At 67.1% G+C, this 19,938-nt stretch overlaps 1 protein-coding gene across 1 annotated transcript in view; it reads right to left on the reverse strand.

The window, feature by feature from the left end:
* Positions 1-19,938, reverse strand: part of TNXB (tenascin XB) — a 59,048-nt gene that overhangs the window by 11,375 nt on the left and 27,735 nt on the right. The window contains 16 exon segments of the mRNA XM_058306514.2: positions 823-1,224; positions 1,742-2,059; positions 3,115-3,552; positions 5,505-5,819; positions 6,312-6,632; positions 8,669-9,049; positions 9,418-9,744; positions 9,878-10,189; positions 10,665-10,961; positions 11,095-11,353; positions 11,355-11,383; positions 12,343-12,642; positions 13,353-13,661; positions 16,614-16,976; positions 18,268-18,564; positions 19,301-19,591. Of these exon segments, the coding sequence (XP_058162497.1) occupies positions 823-1,224; positions 1,742-2,059; positions 3,115-3,552; positions 5,505-5,819; positions 6,312-6,632; positions 8,669-9,049; positions 9,418-9,744; positions 9,878-10,189; positions 10,665-10,961; positions 11,095-11,353; positions 11,355-11,383; positions 12,343-12,642; positions 13,353-13,661; positions 16,614-16,976; positions 18,268-18,564; positions 19,301-19,591 (4,959 nt within the window).

Genomic DNA, 19,938 nt, shown 5'->3' on the forward strand with positions numbered 1-19,938 from the left:
TCCCTGCCTCCAGTCCTGCCTCCACCCTCCTCACCATCCACTCTCCCCAGCCCCGGCGGGACCACACTCCCCCTGGCCGCTCAGGCAGGCCCTGCCGTCTCTGGCTGCAGGCCGCTGCACCTGCCGAGACGCTGGGGGACCCACGCTCCGTCCTCTCTCCAGCGCGGCCTCCAAGTAGAGGCCTGGCCGAGGCCCCCCGTGGCTGCCCAGGGCAGGCTGGGGCGTCCCTCCTGGACCTAAGCGCGGCCCCAGGCCGGCCCTGTCACCTCATCCTGTGATTTGTCCCTTGTCCATCCCCCCCAGCACAGGCCCCCTAGGATTACAACTTGCCTGTCTTGTTCAATGAATCACCCCGGTCAGCCCCCTAGCAGCCTGCCTCCGGGCGCCCACGTTTTTGTTGACCCACTGGGGTATAATAAGCCTCACATCACTGAACCAGGGGGTCTGGGCGGGAGGCCACGCTGCCTGCACACCCCCGCCACCCACTGCAGCCCGTCAACTACGCAGGAGCCGAGCCCCGAGGAATCAGGGGTGCAGGGAAGATTCCTTCTACCAGCTCTAAGGAAGGGCCAGAGTCCTTCGCCGTGGGGAGCTCGGCTCCTCAGAGGGGGGTGCGCGGACGGCGCGGGACGGTGCGGTGGCCTCATGGGGGGCTGGTGAGAAAGGCAGCCCCGGGGGCCTGCATCTGCCCGGCCTTGGACAAGCCTCCGGGGAGGGGCCAGGCGTGGCCTGCTGTCCAGGACAGCTGCACCCTCAGGAGGTGGCAGGAAGGGCGTTTTCGGGGCCCTGCCGCACCCTGACCCACCGCCGGCCCCCACTCACCCGTCAGGCCCACGACGGCCATGGGGCCCACGCGCCGCCCCTCGTGCAGGCCGTACAGGTGCAGCTTGTACTTGCGCCCGGGCTCCAGGCCGCGCACGGTGACCGCCCTCTCCTCGCCCCCGGCTCGCACCGCCTGGGGCCGCCCGTCCCTGTCCTTGTACTGGACGGAGAAGGCGTCGAAGCGGCCCCGGGGGACCGTCCAGGCGAGGCTCAGCGAGTCCGGGGAGGCCCCCGTCACTGCCAGCTCCCCCAGGAGCGGCTCCGCGTGGGGCTCCGTGGTGGGCTCTGTCGGTGGCTCCGTGGGGATGGGGGTCTCATCCTCCTCCGTGGGGGCGGGGGTCTCGTCCTCCTCCGTGGGGGTCTCGTCCTCCTCCGTGGGGGCGGGGGTCTCATCCTCTGGAGCTGAGAGGGAGAAGGGGAGTGTGAGGCTGGCCCGTCGCTGTCCTTGGGAACGCGGGGAAGAGGATGGGAGCTGAGCCGGGCCCTGGGGTCCGTTTGGAGAAGCCCGTTCCCGCCTGGAGACCCCGCACAGGGGACGCTGAGCACACAGGCCGGAGCCTCCAGGCTGCGCGTGGCGCTGGTGGCAGCCACCAGCACGGCAGGGTCTCAGAGCCCCTCCCACCCAGAGGAGGCCCCCGGGACGGCACAGGGGCCCCTCGGCCTCAGCCCCAGGCCTGTGGCCCCCGACCCTGAGCACCTGCCGCTCCCCCAACCCGAGACCCTGCTGTGCCCTGACCCGAGCCCCTGCCACGTCCCCGACCTCCTGCCGCGCCCCCGACCGGAGCCCCTGCGCGCTCCACTCCCCGAGCCCCTGCACGCCCCCGAGCCTCTGCTCCCCGAGCCCCTGTGCGCCCCTGCTCACTGGGCACTGGATAGCGGGAGCCTGAGCCTCGCGCCGCCCCGGGGCTGCCCCACTCACCCGTCACCCCCACGACGGACACGGGGCCCACGCGCTGGCCACCGTGGAAGCCAAACAGGTTCAGCTTGTACTTGTGGTCCGGCTCCAGCCCCGACACGGTGACCGCCGCCTCGTGCCCCGGCACCCGCAGCGCCTTGGGCTGCCCGTCCCCGTTCTTGTACTGGACCAGGAAGTGGTCAAAGCGGCCCTCGGGCACCGTCCAGGAGAGGCCCAGGGCGTCGGGCGCAGCGTCCGTCACGGTCAGCTCGCCCAGGCGCGGCTTGGTGGGCGGCGCGGGGGAGGCGGTGGGCAGCACGGGGGTCGTCACAGCTTCCTTCTCTGGGGGTGGACAGACAGGGGGCGGTGAGGGCTCTTTTCCTATCTCGTGTGTTCCGGGCCCGAAACCCGGCGACTGGGAGCCCCACTGGGATAAGAACTAACGTGTCCCTTCCAAGCCTCCCTCCTGAGACAGAAAAGCGGCCCCGGCACCTGCGCCGTCTCCACCCAGCAGCCAGGCCCCGGCCCGGCTGGGAGCTCCGTGCTCCCCTTTGAACAGAATTTCCCAGCGATCAGCAAGGGACAGGCGTCTGCGACCGCAGCGGATCAAGTCCGCTCTGCACTCACATCTGAACACGCACTGAACACTGCCCATTGGGGACGCCCCCAGACGCCCCGCTGCAGCCCGGGGAGCGGTGCTGCTCTTTGCCGTCCCAGCCTTGCCCCTGCTCCCGTGAGGCTCGGGGGGACAGAGCTGTGGACCGCTCTCCCTCCTGACGGCACCCGGCCAGAGCAAAGTCCCGATTCCTTAAGCCCCCGGGCCCCGACGGAAGCGCGGGGACTCGGATGCGCTCTTACGGAGACCCCCATGGCCCGCTTCGCTGCGGGGTGAGGCCACACTGGTTCTCCCCAGGGCTCCGGCTCGAGGGCGTGGACGCCCCCGGCTCCACGGGGTCCACCGTGCGGTGAGCAAACTGGCCCGCTCGAGTAGGACTGCGACTAGTGCAGCCGGGGTCTGGGTGGGAGGCCGCGCTGCCCGCACACCCCCGCCCCCCATCGCGGCCCGGCAACGACGCAGCAGCGAGCCCTGAGGGATCAGGGATGCAGGGAAGATTCCTTCTACCAGCTCTAAGGAAGGGCCAGAGTCCTTCGCCGTGGGGAGCTCAGCTCCTCAGAGGGGGGTGCGTGGATGGCGCAGCGGCACGGCGGGGGCTGGTGAGAAAAGCAGCCCCGGGGGCCTGCATCTGCTGGGCCTTGGACAAGCCCCCGGGGAGGGGCCGGGCGTGGGCGTCGGAGGCTCGGCCTGCTCTCCAGGACAGCTGCGCCCCCAGGAGATGGCAGGAAGGGGCGATTTCGGAGCTCTGCAGCACCCTGCCCCACCGCCGGCCCCCACTCACCCGTCAGGCCCACGACGGCCACGGGGCCCACGCGCCGCCCCCCGTGCAGGCCGTACAGGTGCAGCTTGTACTTGCGCCCGGGCTCCAGGCCGCGCACGGTGACCGCCCTCTCCTCGCCCCCGGCTCGCACCGCCTGGGGTCGCCCGTTGCTGTCCTTGTACTGGACGGAGAAGGCGTCGAAGCGGCCCCGGGGGACCGTCCAGGCGAGGCTCAGCGAGTCCAGGGAGGCCGCCGTCACCGCCAGCTCCCCCAGGAGCGGCTCCGCGGGGGGCTCCGAGGTGGGCTCTGTCGGTGGCTCCGTGGGGATGGGGGTCTCGTCCTCCTCCGTGGGGATGGGGGTCTCGTCCTCCTCCGTGGGGGTCTCGTCCTCCTCCGTGGGGGCGGGGGTCTCGTCCTCCTCCGTGGGGGCAGGCGTCTCGTCCACACGCTCCTGTGGAGCTGAGAGCAGAGCTGGGCTTAAGGGGTCCGTCCCGCCAATTCCCTCCCGAGCGTCAGGGCTGGCGGCGCTGGGAGCCCTCGGGTCAGCCGCCCTGACCACCGAGCGATGGGCAGGGCTGAGGGGCCCCCGGCCTGAGTGCCGAGCACCGCACCGCTACTCGCTTCCAGAAAGCAATTTGGACGTAGGTACCGAAAGCCAAAATAACACTCGTTTCCTTTAACCCAATCATCCCGTTTTTGGGCCTCTGTCCTAAAAAAAGCTATTAAAAAGAAGGAAAAAGTTACAGCATGGAAGAGCTCGTTACGGGATTATTTGTGACAGTAAATGTGTCAGGAGCTGCCCACAAGAGATGATGGCTTCTGTTCCGGCACATTCCGGTGAAGCACAAAAGGACCACCAAGGCGGCGGCTCACGCGGGCAGGGAACTGCAGGGCCAGTGCTTGCGACGGCCCCCGGGACGGAGAGCAGGACGTGAGAGCTCGAGGACCCTCGGCTGACCCTGGAGAGGCGCTGCCCGGTCAGGCCCCGGCGGGCGTGGCTCAGGCCTGCTGCACTCGGAGCTGGGGTGACCAGAGGTGGGGTTTTTTTACTCAATTTTTCAAACTTTCCATCACGTTACTATTTCTCTTCACTTGAAAAACATGAACTTACAAAGAAGTTCTGTCCTAGAAAAAATTAATGATCGAGTGGGGGGCAGAGGGCAGGGAGTGATGTAGAGAGTTAGGAATCAGCCGCTTCCCCCCGGGGTGTGGGTTTGGCGAACGATCGCCCTAAATCGCCGCTCTCCCCACCACAGACACGCTTCTGAAGGCACTGCCAGGGTGCGGCCCCTGGGCGCCTCCCCGGGAGCCAGGGGCGAGCCAGTCGAGAGGGACCCCTGGCTGAAACGCCCCCGGGAGGTGAGGCGCGCCTCCCTGTGCGGCAGGCCTGCTGGCGGTTTTGCTTTCCTGCGGGTCCCGGGGCCAGGGGCTGGACCCAGGACTGGCCGGTGGGGAGCCGCGCTCGGCCACTGCGCCCTGCCCCGTCCCAGGCTTGCCGCTACAGGCAGTGACCGGCTCTCGGGGTGCCGGGTCCTTCTCATCATAGGCACCCTCGTGGAGACCTCTAGACCAGGCCTGAGGATCTAGCCAGGAACGACCTCGGAGAGGCAGGGCTGATGACCCGTGCCGCGGGGATCCCGTCCACCCAGGGACGCCGTTCCCTTTTTTTCTTATGGACTAGATATTTAAACATTGGAAACGAAATATGCTGCCGGAGTGGTAGGGGGAGGAGAGAGAAGTGGAAGGCAGGGGGCATTCTATTTTTCTATCTCCCCGGATTAGGAAAGGAACGCTTGCCAGTGAAGAAAAACTGGACAACACAGAATAGAAAACCACAGAAATTAGTGCCGGGGCGTTGCCTTCTGTCCCACAACGCATGCCCGTGTCTGTCCTGCCTTCTGGCCGTGCCCGCGACCGTCCGGTGGTTGCCAGTAGCATCATCGTAAACATTTTGTGCTCCCCTTTTTCAGTGTAACGCTATAACGTGACTGTCTTAAAACATTACGGGTGGCATAATAGCTCACTTTATAGGCATTGCCCAAGTTATTTAATCACTCCGCTGTGGTGGGGTGTTCAGTTGTTTCTAAGTTTTTTATGGGCATGAGAAGGATGCTGTGATTACAATGGAAAGGAAGGAAAAAGCTAGGAAGTCAGGTGCCTGCCACCTTTCACCCTCAGAGGTGGCCAGCAGCTGACCATCAGAGGGAGGCCACGCCAGGGTGGACCATGAGGCTGCAGGGCGGCAAAGCACCCGCCACTAGGCCCGGGCCACTTCCCACGGGCCACGGAAGGAGGACGTGAAAGTGGACGCAAGGCCTGGGCCCTCGGGAACTGGCCGAAGAGCAGACGGGGCCACCGGGCACTGGCGAGGGACAGGGCGCTCTCCCCGCCCCCGACTCCCCCCCACTCACCGGTCAGGCCCACGGCGGCCACGGGGCCCACGCGCCGCCCCCCGTGCAGGCCGTACAGGTGCAGCTTGTACTTGCGCCCGGGCTCCAGGCCGCGCACGGTGACCGCCCTCTCCTCGCCCCCGGCTCGCACCGCCTGGGGCCGCCCGTCCCTGTCCTTGTACTGGACGGAGAAGGCGTCGAAGCGGCCCCGGGGGACCGTCCAGGCGAGGCTCAGCGAGTCCGGGGAGGCCGCCGTCACCGCCAGCTCCCCCAGGAGCGGCTCCGCGGGGGGCTCTGTCGGTGGCTCCGTGGGGAGGGGGGTCTCGTCCTCCAGGGCTGACAAGGATAGATGTGAAGACGGAGTGAGCGAGGCTGTGGTCTGCGCAGCCCATCTCTCCGCCCGCGTTCCAGGGTGGGCAACGGGCACTGCCGCCCTCGGGTGACAAGGGCATCCTCAAGTCTCCTTGAAACACCCGTGGGGCCCCGGGCACAGGCCTCTGGGAGCGAGCTGTGGTCAGTGGGCTCCACTCCAGCTCCCCGGGTGCAGGGCCCGCCTGGGGCTGCAGCCAGCTCACCCTGCAGCCACCCACCCCTTGGTGCTTCCACAGCAAGAGGGACAGCACGACCCTTTCAACAGCCCAAGACTGGGGGAGTGGACGGAGCTCAGTGGTTGAGCGCCTGCCTCCCACGTATGAGGTCCTGGGTTCCATCCCCGGTACCTCCTTAAAACAAACAAAAAAGGCCATGACTACTGTGAAGGGGACAGCAAATGGGCCCTACCACCAAGAGCCTGAGCCTTGCGCCGCGCCCCGGGGCTGCCCCACTCACCCGTCACCCCCACGACGGACACGGGGCCCACACGCTGGCCGCCGTGGAAGCCAAACAGGTTCAGCTTGTACTTGTGGTCCGGCTCCAGCCCCGACACGGTGACCGCGGCCTCGTGCCCCGGCACCCGCAGCGCCTTGGGCTGCCCGTCCCCGTTCTTGTACTGGACCAGGAAGTGGTCAAAGCGGCCCTCGGGCACCGTCCAGGAGAGGCCCAGGGCGTCGGGTGCGGCGTCGGTCACGGTCAGCTCGCCCAGGCGCGGCCTTGGTAGGCCCTGCGGGGCGGTGGGGGGCGGGGGCGCAGGCGGCAGGGGCTCTGCGGGCGCTGCGGAGAGAGGCAGACAGAGCCCTTCCCGTTGCTGGACGGGGGTCTGCGGCCCCGGTCCTCGTGGACTCCGGCTGGAGGGTGAGCCGGTGCGGGCCTTACGGTGCGTTCCTGACCGCGCCCCCCGGCCTCTTCGCGCAACCACGCTGGCCTCCCGGCCGACCCTCCGGACTCGGGACCTTTGCACCGACCGCCCTCCCTGCCTGGGTCTCCTCTCCCGGATGTCTCCGTGGCTCATGCCCACGCCTCCTTTCAATCTTTGCTCAAATGTCGCCTTCTCCTTGGGGCTTTTTCCTGACAGCCCCATTTAAGACTCCAACCCCAACTGCGACGCATCCTCCTTATTTGGACCTGATTTTAGCAACAAACTTCAAAGCAACAATCGCAAGACAACCAGGAGAGGGTAATGCTTTCTGGATCCTTGATATTTCTTTCTTTTATGTATATGTATTTGGATGCCTGATATTAAGGAACGATTATTCATTTTTAAAATATGGTAATAATATTTTTAAAAATAATCATTTTTTTGAGACATACCTACATCGTCACTAATGAAAATATAGAGTGTCTGGGATTAGTCTGAAATTGCTCCAGTGGCGTATCTGTGCAGTGGAATGCTGCCCTGCATAAAAAAAATGAAGCCCTGACACATGCCACAGGGTGGATGAGCCTCAGAAACACCATGCTCAGTGAGGGAAGCAAAAGGAGATGTTTTTACACAACGCGAGAAGGACAAATCCACAGACGAAGAAGAGCAGTAGCTGCCTCGGGCTAGGGGTGGGAAGGGGGGCAGGAAACGGGTTTCTTTTTGGAGTCATGGAAAAGTTCTCCAGTTCTGTAGTGGCAGATGTAAATATACTAAAAGTCATTGACTTGCAGCCTTAAAGCAGATGAATTTTGTGGTATGTAAATTAAACCTCAATGAAGCTGTTAAAGAAAAAAATCCCAGTGGGGAGAGCAGAAGTGGGTGGGCAGAGAGCAACCCGGCACCAGGCACCGGCTGCAGCAAGTGAGAGGCATGCGAGCGCTCGTTACACTAGTCATTCTCTTTGCGCACGTGTCTGAAATTTGGTATAACAAATATTCACCGAATTACTACGTAGCAGTTTGACATGGTTATGAATTCCAAAAATATATATTGGATTACGTTTGTAATCTGGTCTGTACCCGGGCATGATTATGTTATGATTATGGCTTTGACTGGGCCACATCATTAAGGCACTGAGTCCCCACCACTTGGTGGGTGGGGACGCACAGATAAAAGATGCGGCAAAGGACAGAGTTGAAGGGCTATTTGATGTTGGAGTTTTTATGTTAGAGTTTGATGCTGAAGCCTTAAGCTGGAGCCCTGGGAAGTAAACTCACAGAGGAAAGAGAAGCAAGCCCTGGGAAGAGAGGAACCCTGAGTCCAGAAAGAAGCAAGCCCTGGGAAGAGAGGAACCCTGAACCCAGAGAGAAGCAAGCCCTGGGAAGAGAGGAACCCTGAACCCAGAGAGAAGCAAGCCCCAGGAAGAGAGGAACCCTGAGCCCAGGAAGAAGCAAGCCCTGGGAAGAGAGGAACCCAGGAAGCCTGAACTCTCGCAGACGTCAGCAGCCATCTTGCTCCAACATGTGGCAACAGACTTTGGTGAGGGAAGTAACTTATCCTTTATGGCCTCATATCTATAAGCTCCTACCCCAAATAAATACCCTTATAAAAACCAACCAGCTTCTGGTATTTTGCACAAGCACCCCTTTGGCTGACTAGCACATGCTCTTTCAATCCCACCCCCACAAATGTAGTTCTTCCCAGAGTTCCCAGGTGGAGCGGCCAGAGACAGGTTGGTGGCAGTGGCCTTTTCCACACAGGCCTGGCACACTCCAGAGTCTGCTCTCCGTGCTCCCGGGTCACACCTGTCCTGAGGTGTGGGTGGCAGGGACTTGGGTTCAGGAGTTGCCAGCTTTGGGGGCCTGGGTCTCCGTGGGGAGATTTTGGAAACGCCAATAAGAGACCTTTCCCAAGCCCCAAGCCCGAGCACCTGCCCGCCCCCACTCACCCGTCAGACCCACGACGGCCATGGGGCCCACGCGCCGCCCCTCGTGCAGGCCGTACAGGTGCAGCTTGTACTTGCGCCCGGGCTCCAGGCCGCGCACGGTGACCGCCCTCTCCTCGCCCCCGGCTCGCACCGCCTGGGGCCGCCCGTCGCTGTCCTTGTACTGGACGGAGAAGGCGTCGAAGCGGCCCCGGGGGACCGTCCAGGCGAGGCTCAGCGAGTCCGGGGAGGCCCCCGTCACCGCCAGCTCCCCCAGGAGCGGCTCCGCGGGGGGCTCCGTGGTGGGCTCTGTTGGTGGCTCCGTGGGGATGGGGGTCTCGTCCTCCTCCATGGGGGCGGGGGTCTCGTCCTCCTCCGTGGGGGCGGGGGTCTCGTCCTCTGGAGCTGAGAGGGAGAAGGAGCGCGTGAGGCTGGCCCGTCACTGTCCTTGGGAACGCGGGGAAGAGGGCAGGAGCTGAGCCGGGCCCTGGGGTCCGTTTGGAGAAGCCCGTTCCCGCCTGGACCCCGCACAGGGGACGCTGAGCACACAGGCCGGAGCCTCCAGGCTGCGCGTGGCGCTGGTGGCAGCCACCAGCACGGCAGGGTCTCAGAGCCCCTCCCACCCAGAGGAGGCCCCGGGAACGGCACGGGGGCCCCTCGGCCTCAGCCCCAGGCTCGTGGGCCCCCAACCCGAGCCCCTGTGCACCCCTGCTCACTGGGCACTGGACAGCCAGAGCCTGAGCCTCGCGCCGCCCCGGGGCTGCCCCACTCACCCGTCACCCCCACGACGGACACGGGGCCCACGCGCTGGCCGCCGTGGAAGCCGAACAGGTTCAGCTTGTACTTGTGGTCCGGCTCCAGCCCCGACACGGTGACCGCGGCCTCGTGCCCCGGCACCCGCAGCGCCTTGGGCTGCCCGTCCCCGTTCTTGTACTGGACCAGGAAGTGGTCAAAGCGGCCCTCGGGCACCGTCCAGGAGAGGCCCAGGGCGTCGGGCGCGGCGTCCGTCACGGTCAGCTCGCCCAGGCGCGGCTTGGCAGGCGGCGCGGGGGAGGCGGTGGCGGCGGGTCCTGGAGGGGTGCCGTCCTTCTCCCGGGACGCTGAGCCCAAAGCAGAGGGAGAGGGACCTGAGGGGCGGGACGCCCCCGCGGCCCCGCCCGCTCTGCGCCCCCCGCCCCGCTCTGCGCCCCCGCCCCTCAGGAGGAGGGTGAGTGGGCGGAGACTTCCCCTCACCTGTCCAGGCCTCGGCGTGGGCGGGACCCACGCGCTGCCCATCGTGGAAGCCGTACAGGGTCACCAGGTATCTGTGGTCGGGTTCCAGGCCGGAGATGGTGACCTCGTCCCTGTCACCCCCCAGACGGACCACCTGGCGCTGCTCGTGTGTGTCCGTGTAGTGGACCTCGAAGGAGTCGAATCTGCCCTCGCCCGCCGTCCAGGACAGGCGCAGCGCGTGCGGCGTGGCCTCCTCCACGGTGAGCTCCCCCAGCCGGGGCTCAGCGGGGGGCGCCGGGGTCCTGGGCCGGCCTCCGGGGTCCTCCCTGGGGGCTGGTCCAGAGACGGGGTTGGGGTGAGCGGTCTCCCCTGCCGGCAGCCTCAGGGAGGGGGCGGGGGGCGGCCAGGATAAAGCCAGCTCCTGACCCGCGTGCGGGAATTTCGGAAAGCTCCCGCAGCGCGCAAGGAGGCGGGCAAGGGGGCTGCACGGCCAGCGGGCCTGTTCCGTGGGGTGCTTAGGGGGCCAGCTGGGGTGCGGGCAAGCAGGCCAGCGGCTGCCGGGCCGGGGTGGGGGGTTGTCTGCAGGGGGCGCAAGGGCACTGCGGGGCAGGCGATGGAATGTGGTACGTTTGTCAAAACCCCTGGAATCGTTCACTCGAAAAGGCTAAATTTGGGTGTTGTGTCATTCATGCCTCGGTAAAGCTGATCCTTCCCCCAAAGGAAGGGAGGTGGGAAGTTCAGGACTCACGGGGCGGGCCTCAGCCACACGGGGCCGGGGCGGGCGGGAGGAGGCGCTCTGGCCACTCACCGGTCACGGCGGTGGCCGCGAGGGGGCCCAGGCGCCGGCCGGCGTGCAGCCCGTAGAGCAGGAGCTTGTACCTGCTGGCGGGAACCAGCCCCGACACGAGGGCCTCCCTGCGGCCGCCCTCCACGGGCACCGCGCGGGGCTGCCCGTCCCTGTCCTTGTACTGCACCACGAAGGAGTCGAACTCGCCCTCGGGGACCGTCCACGAGAGGCCCACGGAGTCAGCGGTCACGCCCGTCACCGTCAGCTCCTCTCCCAGGCGGGGCTTCGCGCTGGCGCCGTCCTCCGCTTGCCGGGTCTCTGCGGGGGAGACGCGGGGGGACATGGCTGCGCCGTCTGCGGCGGGGTGAGCTCGAGGGGCAAGGCGGGGCGAGGGGGCGGCGGGGCCCAGGGCCCGCCCCGAGGCCGCCCGCCCTGGCCGCCGGCTCCTCACCGGGGGCGCTGTCCACCGCGAGCGGGCCGTGGCGCTTCCGGCCCAGCAGGCCGTAGAGGAGGAATCTGTACTTGCGGCCGGGGTCCAGGGGCGCGACGGTGACCGAGCGCTCGTGGCCGTCCACGGGCACCGTGCGGGGCCCGTCCCGGTCCTTGAACTGGACCACGAAGGAGTCGAAGTGGCCCTCGGGGACCGTCCACGAGAGGCGCAGCGAGTCCGGGGCGCGGTCCGTCACCCACAGCTCCCCAAGGCGGGGGGGGGGTCCCGGGGCTGGCATCACCGCGGGCAGCTGACGGGGACGCAAGGTTCTTGTGTTCAGTTTTTTCCGAAACGACTCCCTGAACTGCCTCCCACTGGGGCTGGAAAAACCCCAAAGTGCCCAAATACTCGCTGCCTCCCCCAAATATTTCCACGCCTCCCCCCGCAGCCGCACTGGCCCAGGCCTCGCTCCGCGCCGGAGGCGTCTCTCGGGAGAGCAGTCGCCAGCGGCCCTCCTGGCTCCGCTCGCTGTCCAGCCCGCTCGACTGTGGCCCAGCAGGTGCACCGGCGCAGCCCTTGCTCCCAAGGGGCACAGGCTCCCCAGCGGGGGATGATGGGGTGGGGGGCAGACGCTGGCCAGGGGGGCCTCTGACCCCGTCCTCATTCCGTGGCACGGGCCCCAGGCCCCGGGGCGGGGCGGGGGGGTGGGGGAGGCACCCGCGGAGCCGTCCTGGGGCAGGGAGCGCTGGCCGGCAGCCCTCCTGGATGGGGAGCCGCTGACGGCATTGTTATTCTAAGAGTTTTCTGGCAACAGGGAGCCCCCAGGGGCGGGGGAGGGCCTGGACCGAGCAGCGGGAAAGGGGCAGCGCTGGGCTGCAGGGCTGGGCTGGGCTCCTCCGCCGCCCGGTGTCCAAGGCCCCAGGAGAGGCCCGCGCCTGGCTGGTGAGAATGGGCGAGGGGCTGCGGGGGGCTTCAGGAGAGGCACGAGACCCTCGGAGGGCGCCCGCTCCCCCGGGGCCGGGCAGGCAGGGCTCCTGGGGCGCCCTCCTCCCAGCACCTGTCTTCCGTGCTCCACCGCCCAAGAAGGGGCCTGGGGGCGGGGAGAGGCCGGCAGGGGACATAGGCAGGGCCGGCCCCGCTCCTGGTGCTCGGGTGCCCCCGACTCACACGGGCAGCACGGCTTCCACAGACAGAGAGGAGCTGAGCCAGGGAAGCCCCGGCGAGGGGAGGGGAGCCGGGCAGCGCCGAGGGGGCGAGGGGTCCCCTTACCTGTCTTCGCCTCCACGGAGACCGGGCCGCGCCGTTTCCCATCCTGGATCCCGAAGAGCAGGAGCTTGTACTTGCGGGAGGGCTCCAGGCCGGGCACGGTGACCGCGCGCAGGTCGGCGTCCACGGGCACCGCGCGGGGCTGCCCGTCCCTGTCCTTGTACTGCACCACGAAGGAGTCGAACTCGCCCTTGGGGACCGTCCACGAGAGGCCCACGGAGTCGGCGGTCACGCCCGTCACCGCCAGCTCCCCCAGGCGCGGCTCGCGCGGGGGCTCGGCGGCGGGGGTCGGCGGCAGGGGAGCTGGGATGCGGAAGGACAAAGAGGGCGCTGAGTTCTCGCACCCTGTGGCCTCGGTGCCCCCGAGGGTCAGCAGGAGACAGCGCCAGGGGGCGGGCTGAGCCGTGGCAGCCGCAGCCGCCGCCGCAGGCCTCCCCAGCCTCCAGAGCCAGCGCAGCGCCCGCACTCACCGCCAGTTCTCACCGCGCGGGGGTCTCACACGCTGCTAAGTCTAGATATTTAGCGAGCTCAGAGAGCCCCCGTGTGACTGCGGTCAATTTGAGTTTCAGAAAATATTTTCATAATTGTGTATCAATATAATTGGTTTCCTTGGTAATCCCGGGCACTTTATTTTATGGGTGTTTTTTTTTTTTTAGGTACCAGGACCGGGGATTGAACCTGGGACCTCGTAGGAGAAAGCCAGACCGCTGCCCGGCTGGCCCTCTGGAAAGGAAGTGGAGGGGCGTGTGTGGTTGTCCCCAGGGACAAGGGCAGCAGGAGGGGAGGGCTGTGCCCAAGCCCCCCACGGTCTAAGGAGAAGGGGAGGGCGACTGGGCAGTCCGAGGGGGGCATTCCCGTCCCGGGGCAGGACAGAGTGGAGGGAGCGAAGACCCCAGCCCGGAGAAGGGGCCTTGGGCCCCGGAAGCAGACCAGGAAGGCTGTGAGACCGGGGGGCAGCCGTCAGCGGGGAGAGGGGTCCCGGGCAGGGGAGCCTGGCCAACCCCCTTGCTCACCCGTTACGGCCACCGCCGAGAGGGGGCCCACGTGCCGCCCACCGTGCACCCCGAAGACGTCCATCTGGTACTCGTGTGCAGGCTCCAGGCCGGGCACGGTGACCGCACGCTGGTCGGCGGCCACGGGCACCGCGCGGGGCTGCCCGTCCCTGTCCTTGTACTGCACCACGAAGGAGTCGAACTCGCCCTCGGGGACCGTCCACGAGAGGCCCACGGAGTCGGGCGTCACGCCCGTCACCGTCAGCTCCCCCAGGCGCGGCTCCTGGGGGGCTTCGGTGGCTGGAGGGGCCACTTCTTCACGCCGGGGGGCTGGGACAGAGATGGGGGAGCTGTTAGGAAAAGAGCCTCTTTTTCCTGGGCAGTAATTTTGACATTTTCGTTTGTGGTGCTCACAAACTTTACATGTAAAACTACACTGACCGGGGAGCGGATGTGGCTAAAGCAACTGAGCACCCGCCTCCCACACGGGAGGCCCCGAGTTCGGTCCCCAGGGCCTCCTAAAGAAGAACAGCAGACGCAATGAACAAAAACAACGAGCAAACCATCAGGGTAAAAACAACAACAAGCAGACAACGAGCAAAAATAACGAGCAAAACATGAGCAGACAGGGAGAAAAAAACAATGTGCAAAACCAACGAGCAGACAATGAGGAAAAAAAGCCCGCACCGATCAGTCCCATCTGTCTGGGCAACAGCCCTTCGCTGAGTCCCCAGCAGGTGTCGGGGTGGGCTGGTGGGGCGGGGACGTCGGCCGTCACCGAGGCCCTGGGACAGTGGCTCCCGTCCCGTCCACGTGCGTTGGTGACTCCAAACGCCCGCCTCCCGTCCAGGCCTCTGGGCACCAGCCTCGAGGTGGCCCAGCATCCCCCCTGCTCCATGGGACTCTGAGACCCACACGTCCAACCCAGAGCCCGTGCGCTTCCCCGCAGCCGTCCCCGCCGCAGTTAAACACAACTTCGTGTTTCCGTTGCTCGGGTCGCCCCTGAAACCTCTCACACCACACGCCCCCTGCGTGGAGTGGGCGCTCTGGACGCTCGTTGGACTTCTGAGCGGTCTGCAGGGCCGGGCTGGGAGAGGCTGAGCTCGGGAGCCGCCAGCCCCCTGCCCTGGAAGGAGCTGAGTGTGGGGAGCACCTCTCTATAGCGAGCAAACCAGGGACGCGGTCCCCAGAGGCAAAATGGCAGCCAGGACCCCCAAGAGCTGGCTTCCCTGGCCCCCGAGGGCGGGCGAGGCCAGCATCTGGACAGGCGAGATCCACAGGTAGCCCGGGTGACAAGGGCTCGGGCGGACAGAACACGCCTGCAGGAGGGGCGGCTGGAGGAGTGCGGTGGCGGCTAGAGGCAGGACGGGAAGGAGAGAAGCGCGCCCGGCCGGGCACGCCCTCCACTCGCCGCCTGAGTCCACGGTTCCCGCAGCACCAGTGCCTGCTCGTTCTTGCCCGCTGTGCACCTTTCTGTGAGGGAAGGGGGGGTGTCCTTCGCCCTCTTGGCTGGTGCTTTGGCTCAACTGGAAGGTGAGGCCATGCCTCCCCGTGAAGCGCCAACCCCCTGCACTTAGACCACTCCTCTTCCAACCGAGAGGGGCTTCGAGGGGCTCCGCGCAGGCCTTCCGGCAACCGCACGGCCTGGGCCACATGCGGGCAGGGCCCCTGGATCGGCTCGAGGTCCCCGTGGCTTCCCCAACTTGCTGCTCAACAGTATTTCCTTCTTAAGGGGCCACTGACATCCTACCCAGGGCCTCCAAAATGCATGTTCTAAAATATCCAGTACTGGGAAACGGACTTTGGCCCAGTGGTTAGGGCGTCCGTCTACCACATGGGAGGTCCGCGGTTCAAGCCCCGGGCCTCCTTGACCCGTGTGGAGCTGGTCCATGAGCAGTGCTGATGCGGGTAAGGAGTGCCATGCCACAAAGGGGTGTCCCCCGTGTAGGGGAGCCCCACGCACAAGGAGTGCACCCATAAGGAGAGCCGCCCAGCGCAAAGGAGGGAGCAGCCTGCCGAGGAATGGCGCCGCCCACACTTCCCTGCCGCTGATGACAACAAAGGCGGACAAAGAAACAAGAGGCAGCAAGAAGACACAGAGAACAGACAACCGGGGGAGGGGAGGGGAATTAAATAAATAAATAAATAAATCTTTAAAATATCCAGTACTTTGCACATGATATACAGTATTTTCTCTACAGGAGGTTTGGAGTGAAAAGTCAAAATGAGCTGAGAACAGGCCAGGCCTTCTAGATCACCACCTCTAACCCTGCAGATGAACAAACTTAGGCTCAAAAAAGAGATAAGTGGGAAGCGGATGTGACTCAACTGATAGGGCGTCCATCTACCACATGGGAGGTCTGCAGTTCAAACCCCAGGCCTCCTTGACCCGTGTGGAGCTGGCCCATGTGCAGTGCTGATGCGCGCAAGGAGTGCCGTGCCACGCAGGGGTGTCCCCCGTGTAGGGGTGTCCCATGCGCAAGGACCGCCCCCCACGAGGACAGCCGCCCTGTGTGAAAAAAGCACAGCCCGCCCAGGAGTGGTGCTGCACACATGGAGAGCTGACGCAGCAAGATGACGCGACAAAAAGAGACGCACTTTTCCAGTGCCGCCGGATAATGCAAGCGGATGGAGAAGAACACACAGCAAATGGACACAGAGAGCAGACAACTGGGGGGGGATGGGGAGAGAAATAAATAAATCTTTTTTTTTTTTAAAAAGAGGCAACTTTTTCAGGATCACGCAGCTCAGAACCGGGGAGGCCAGGGATGGGACGTGGTCAGGTTCCAGGCTGCGCGCTCCTCGCCTGCACCGGCCTCACGGGCGGAGGCTCTGGAGGGGGGAGCCCGGGCTGGGTCCTCTGGAGGCCGACGTGGCCCCGTAACGGCCCGAGGAGGGCGTGGGAGGCCCTTGACGGGCCTCCAAGGAGGCTCAGAGCCGCACTCAGGCTCAGGCCCGCCCTGGCCCGCCCCGCGGCAGGGGACAGAGCAGACCCCGAGCAGGGAGGAGGGGAACGAGCGCGGAGGCCAGCCCTGGCGGCCAGCTGCTGCGCCAGGCCCTTCGCAGGCTCCCGTCCTCCCGACGGTCCTGCGAGGTGGGCGCCCTCGCCCCCCGCTTTACAGGGGAGGAATTGGGGCCGGGGGCCGAAACCTGCCCCAGGCGCCGCTCTTCCTCGGGCTCGCCCTGGGTGGGCAGCCTCTCGCTCCACCGGAGGAAGGGGGGAGCGGCGCAGAGAGGCTGGGCCCGCGTGCAGGGGGACGCCCGGCCGCCGGCCCCACTCACCCGTCAGGCCCACGACGGCCACGGGGCCCACGCGCCGCCCCCCGTGCAGGCCGTACAGGTGCAGCTTGTACTTGCGCCCGGGCTCCAGGCCGCGCACGGTGACCGCCCTCTCCTCGCCCCCGGCTCGCACCGCCTGGGGCCACCCGTCGCTGTCCTTGTACTGGACGGAGAAGGCGTCGAAGCGGCCCCGGGGGACCGTCCAGGCGAGGCTCAGCGAGTCCGGGGAGGCCGCCGTCACCGCCAGCTCCCCCAGGAGCGGCTCCGCGGGGGGCGCAGGGGACTCCGTGGTGGGCTCTGTCGGTGGCTCCGTGGGGGCAGGGGTCTTGTCCTCCTCCGTGGGGGCGGGGGTCTCTTCCCTCGTGTCTGAGGAAGGAGCCGAGATGGGGGAGAAGGGCCGCCTGAGGGACTTTTCTGTGCTGCGTTCAGGGACGGGGCTGACCTCGGGAAGCCGCGGGGCCGGGGGCCTGGAGCCCCCACTGTGCTGGACTTGGGCTCCTGCCTCCCCCCAGGAGCTCCTGCCTGCCCCCACCAGACCAGGATGTGGAAGGGGCTCCCGCCAGGGCCCCCAGCAGCCCTGCCTGCCCTTTAACCCTGGGGAGGCACCGCTGCAGCAGGGCCTCAGCAGGGCGGGAGAGCGGGAAGGATTTGGGGGGGTGGCTGGGAGGGCTCTGCTCCAGCACCACGTGCCCGCGGGCACCGACCCACGTCCCGAGGCTGTGGCCCCCTGCCGGGCCCACAGGGGCCACTTAGGGGATGGGCAGTCGAGAGGGAGAGGGGGTGGGGATGGCCCTGCAAGGCTGGGGGCGAGGAGGGGGCGAGGGGGCAGTTTCCACGCCGGGCGCTGTTCTAAGCGCCGCTTGGGGCTCACACATGGACTCCCTGCGCCCTGACACGTCTGTGCGGTTTTTGTTTGTTTGTTTTTTAGGTACAAGGGGCCGGGCATTGCACCCGGGAGCTCATACGTGGGAAGCCAGTGCTCAACCACTGAACCACCGTCGGCTTCCCTGCGTCGGCTTTTTCGTTTATTTTGCTTGTTGTTTGTTTTTTTCAGGAGGCACCTGGAACCAAACCCAGGACTCCCGTGTGGGAGGCGGGAGCTCAACTGCTCGAGCCACATCCTCTCTCTGTACACTATTTACCACCTGTATCCCCATTGGACAGATGAGAAAGCTGAGGCACAGAGAGGCCAAGTAACTGGCACAAGGTCCCATAGCTAGTAAACGGCAGAGCAGGGACCAAAGCCAGGCAGCTGTCTCTGGAGCCTGTGCTCTCAACCCCTGAAAGCATGACGTCTCGGCCAGGAGAACACCACAGGCACCAGAGGCTGCCTGGGACAGGCCGGGGCGGGGAGGAGTGGACGATACTGGACTGCAGGTGAGCGGCCGGTCGGGGGCTGGCAGAGCGGGCAGGGGCAGGCCGCTGGAGCCCGGGCACGGGGCCTGGGCCGGGCAGGGCAAAAGCCCGCACACATGGCGCGGCGAGCAGGCGGGGGCCGACTGGCGCGGCCTCGGTGCAGGGCAGCGGGGACGAGAGGGGAGCGGGGCCCTCCTGGGAGGTGGAGAGGCAGGGCTGAGGGGGGCTGGCGCGGGGAAGGGGAGGGGCCGGGCCAGGCCGCTCGGGCACGAGGGCTCGCGGTGGAGGCGCCCTGACTCACCCGTCGTGGCCGCCACAGACACGGGCCCCACGCGCTGCCCGCCGCGCAGCCCGTAGAGGTTCATCCTGTACTTCCGGGCGGGCTCCAGGCCGGGCACGGTGACCTCGCTCTCGTCGCCCCCGACGGGCACTGCCTGGGGCCGCCCCTGCGCGTCCTTGTACTGGACCACGAAGGAGTCGAAGGGGCCGCGGGCCACCGTCCAGGACAGGCGCAGGGAGTCGGGGGTCACGCCGGCCACTGTCAGCTCCCCCAGGAGGGGCTGCTCCGGGCGGGGGGGCTCCTCTCCCGTCTCTGGGGCTGTAAGCAAGCCCACGTGGGGGAGGCTATTGGCCAGCTCCCGAGGAGCCTGGGCCCACCCAGGCAGGACACCCCGGCTGGGCTTGGGGGGCAGCTGGCCAGGACAGGAGGGGGCCGGGCAGCGGGGGCGGCCGGGACGGGAGGGGGCCGGGCAGTGGGGGCGGCCGGGACAAGAGGGGGCCGGGCAGCGGGGGCGGCCGGGACGGGAGGTGGCCGGGTGGCGGGGGCGGCCAGGACGGGAGGGGGCCGGGCGGCGGGGGCGGCCGGGACGAGAGGGGGCCGGGCAGTCAGGGTGCTGGGACGGAAGGGGGCCGGGCAGTCAGGGTGCTGGGACGGGAGGGGGCCGGGCAGCGGGGGTGGCCAGGACGGGAGGGGGCCGGGCAGTGGGGGCGGCTGGGACGGGAGGGGGCTGGGCGGCGGGGGTGGCCGGGACGGGAGGGGGCCAGGCAGTAGGGGTGGCTGGGATGGGAGGGGGCTGGGCGGCGGGGGTGGCCGGGACGGGAGGGGGCCAGGCAGTGGGGGTGCCTGGGACGGGAGGGGGCTGGGTGGCTGGGACGGGAGGGGGCCAGGCAGTGGGGGTGGTTGGGACGGGAGGGGGCCGGGTGGCGGGGGTGGCCGGCTGCCCTCAGCCCGGGACCGGGCCAGGGCCCTGCAGCCTCCCTGGAGGCCCGGCTGGCTCCTGGCTGAGGGCAGGTATGGAGGGGGGCCGCGGGGGGCTTGGGTCCCCGTCACTCACCAGTGGCGCCGTCAGCTGTCAGGGGCCCGTACCGCTTCCTGTTGGCAACCCCGTACAGAGTGAACCTGTACTTGTGGCCGGGGTCCAGCGGGGAGATGAGGACGGAGCGCTCGGGCCCCTCCACGGGCACCGCCTGGGGCCGGCCGGCCCTGTCCCTATACTGGACCGTGAAGGAGTCGAACTGGCCCTCGGGGACGGTCCAAGAGAGGCGCAGCGAGTCTGGGGTAGGGTCTGTCACCCACAGCTGCCCCAGGCGAGGGGGGGTCCCTGGGCGGGGGTCGCTCCGAGGCACTAGGAGGAGGGGTAAAGAGAAGGGGGATGGGTCATCGGGGAAGGGGGAGCCCGCCTCGCCCCGGGGGGCTGCTGGGTGAGGTTGTGCAGGCTGCTACTGCACGAGGGTGCCCGGCCGAGGGGGCACGCCAGGGCTGCGGTCCAGCCGGGCTCCGCTTGCCGGGCTGTGTCCTGGCGAGGGGCTACGGCCAGTTGGACTAAGGGCTGCCTTCTAAGGAGCCCAGACGCACGGGACAAAGGAGCGGGCCGGAGGCAGGGCCGGTCCAGCAGGCCTGTCCCCCGCTGCGGCCGGGGAAATCTCCCCAGGACAGCGGCCCGCTCCCAGGCCTGGCTGCCGGCTCGGGCCT

This window comes from Dasypus novemcinctus, chromosome 11 (assembly GCF_030445035.2).
Source record: "Dasypus novemcinctus isolate mDasNov1 chromosome 11, mDasNov1.1.hap2, whole genome shotgun sequence".
Classification (NCBI taxonomy): Eukaryota; Metazoa; Chordata; class Mammalia; order Cingulata; family Dasypodidae; genus Dasypus; species Dasypus novemcinctus.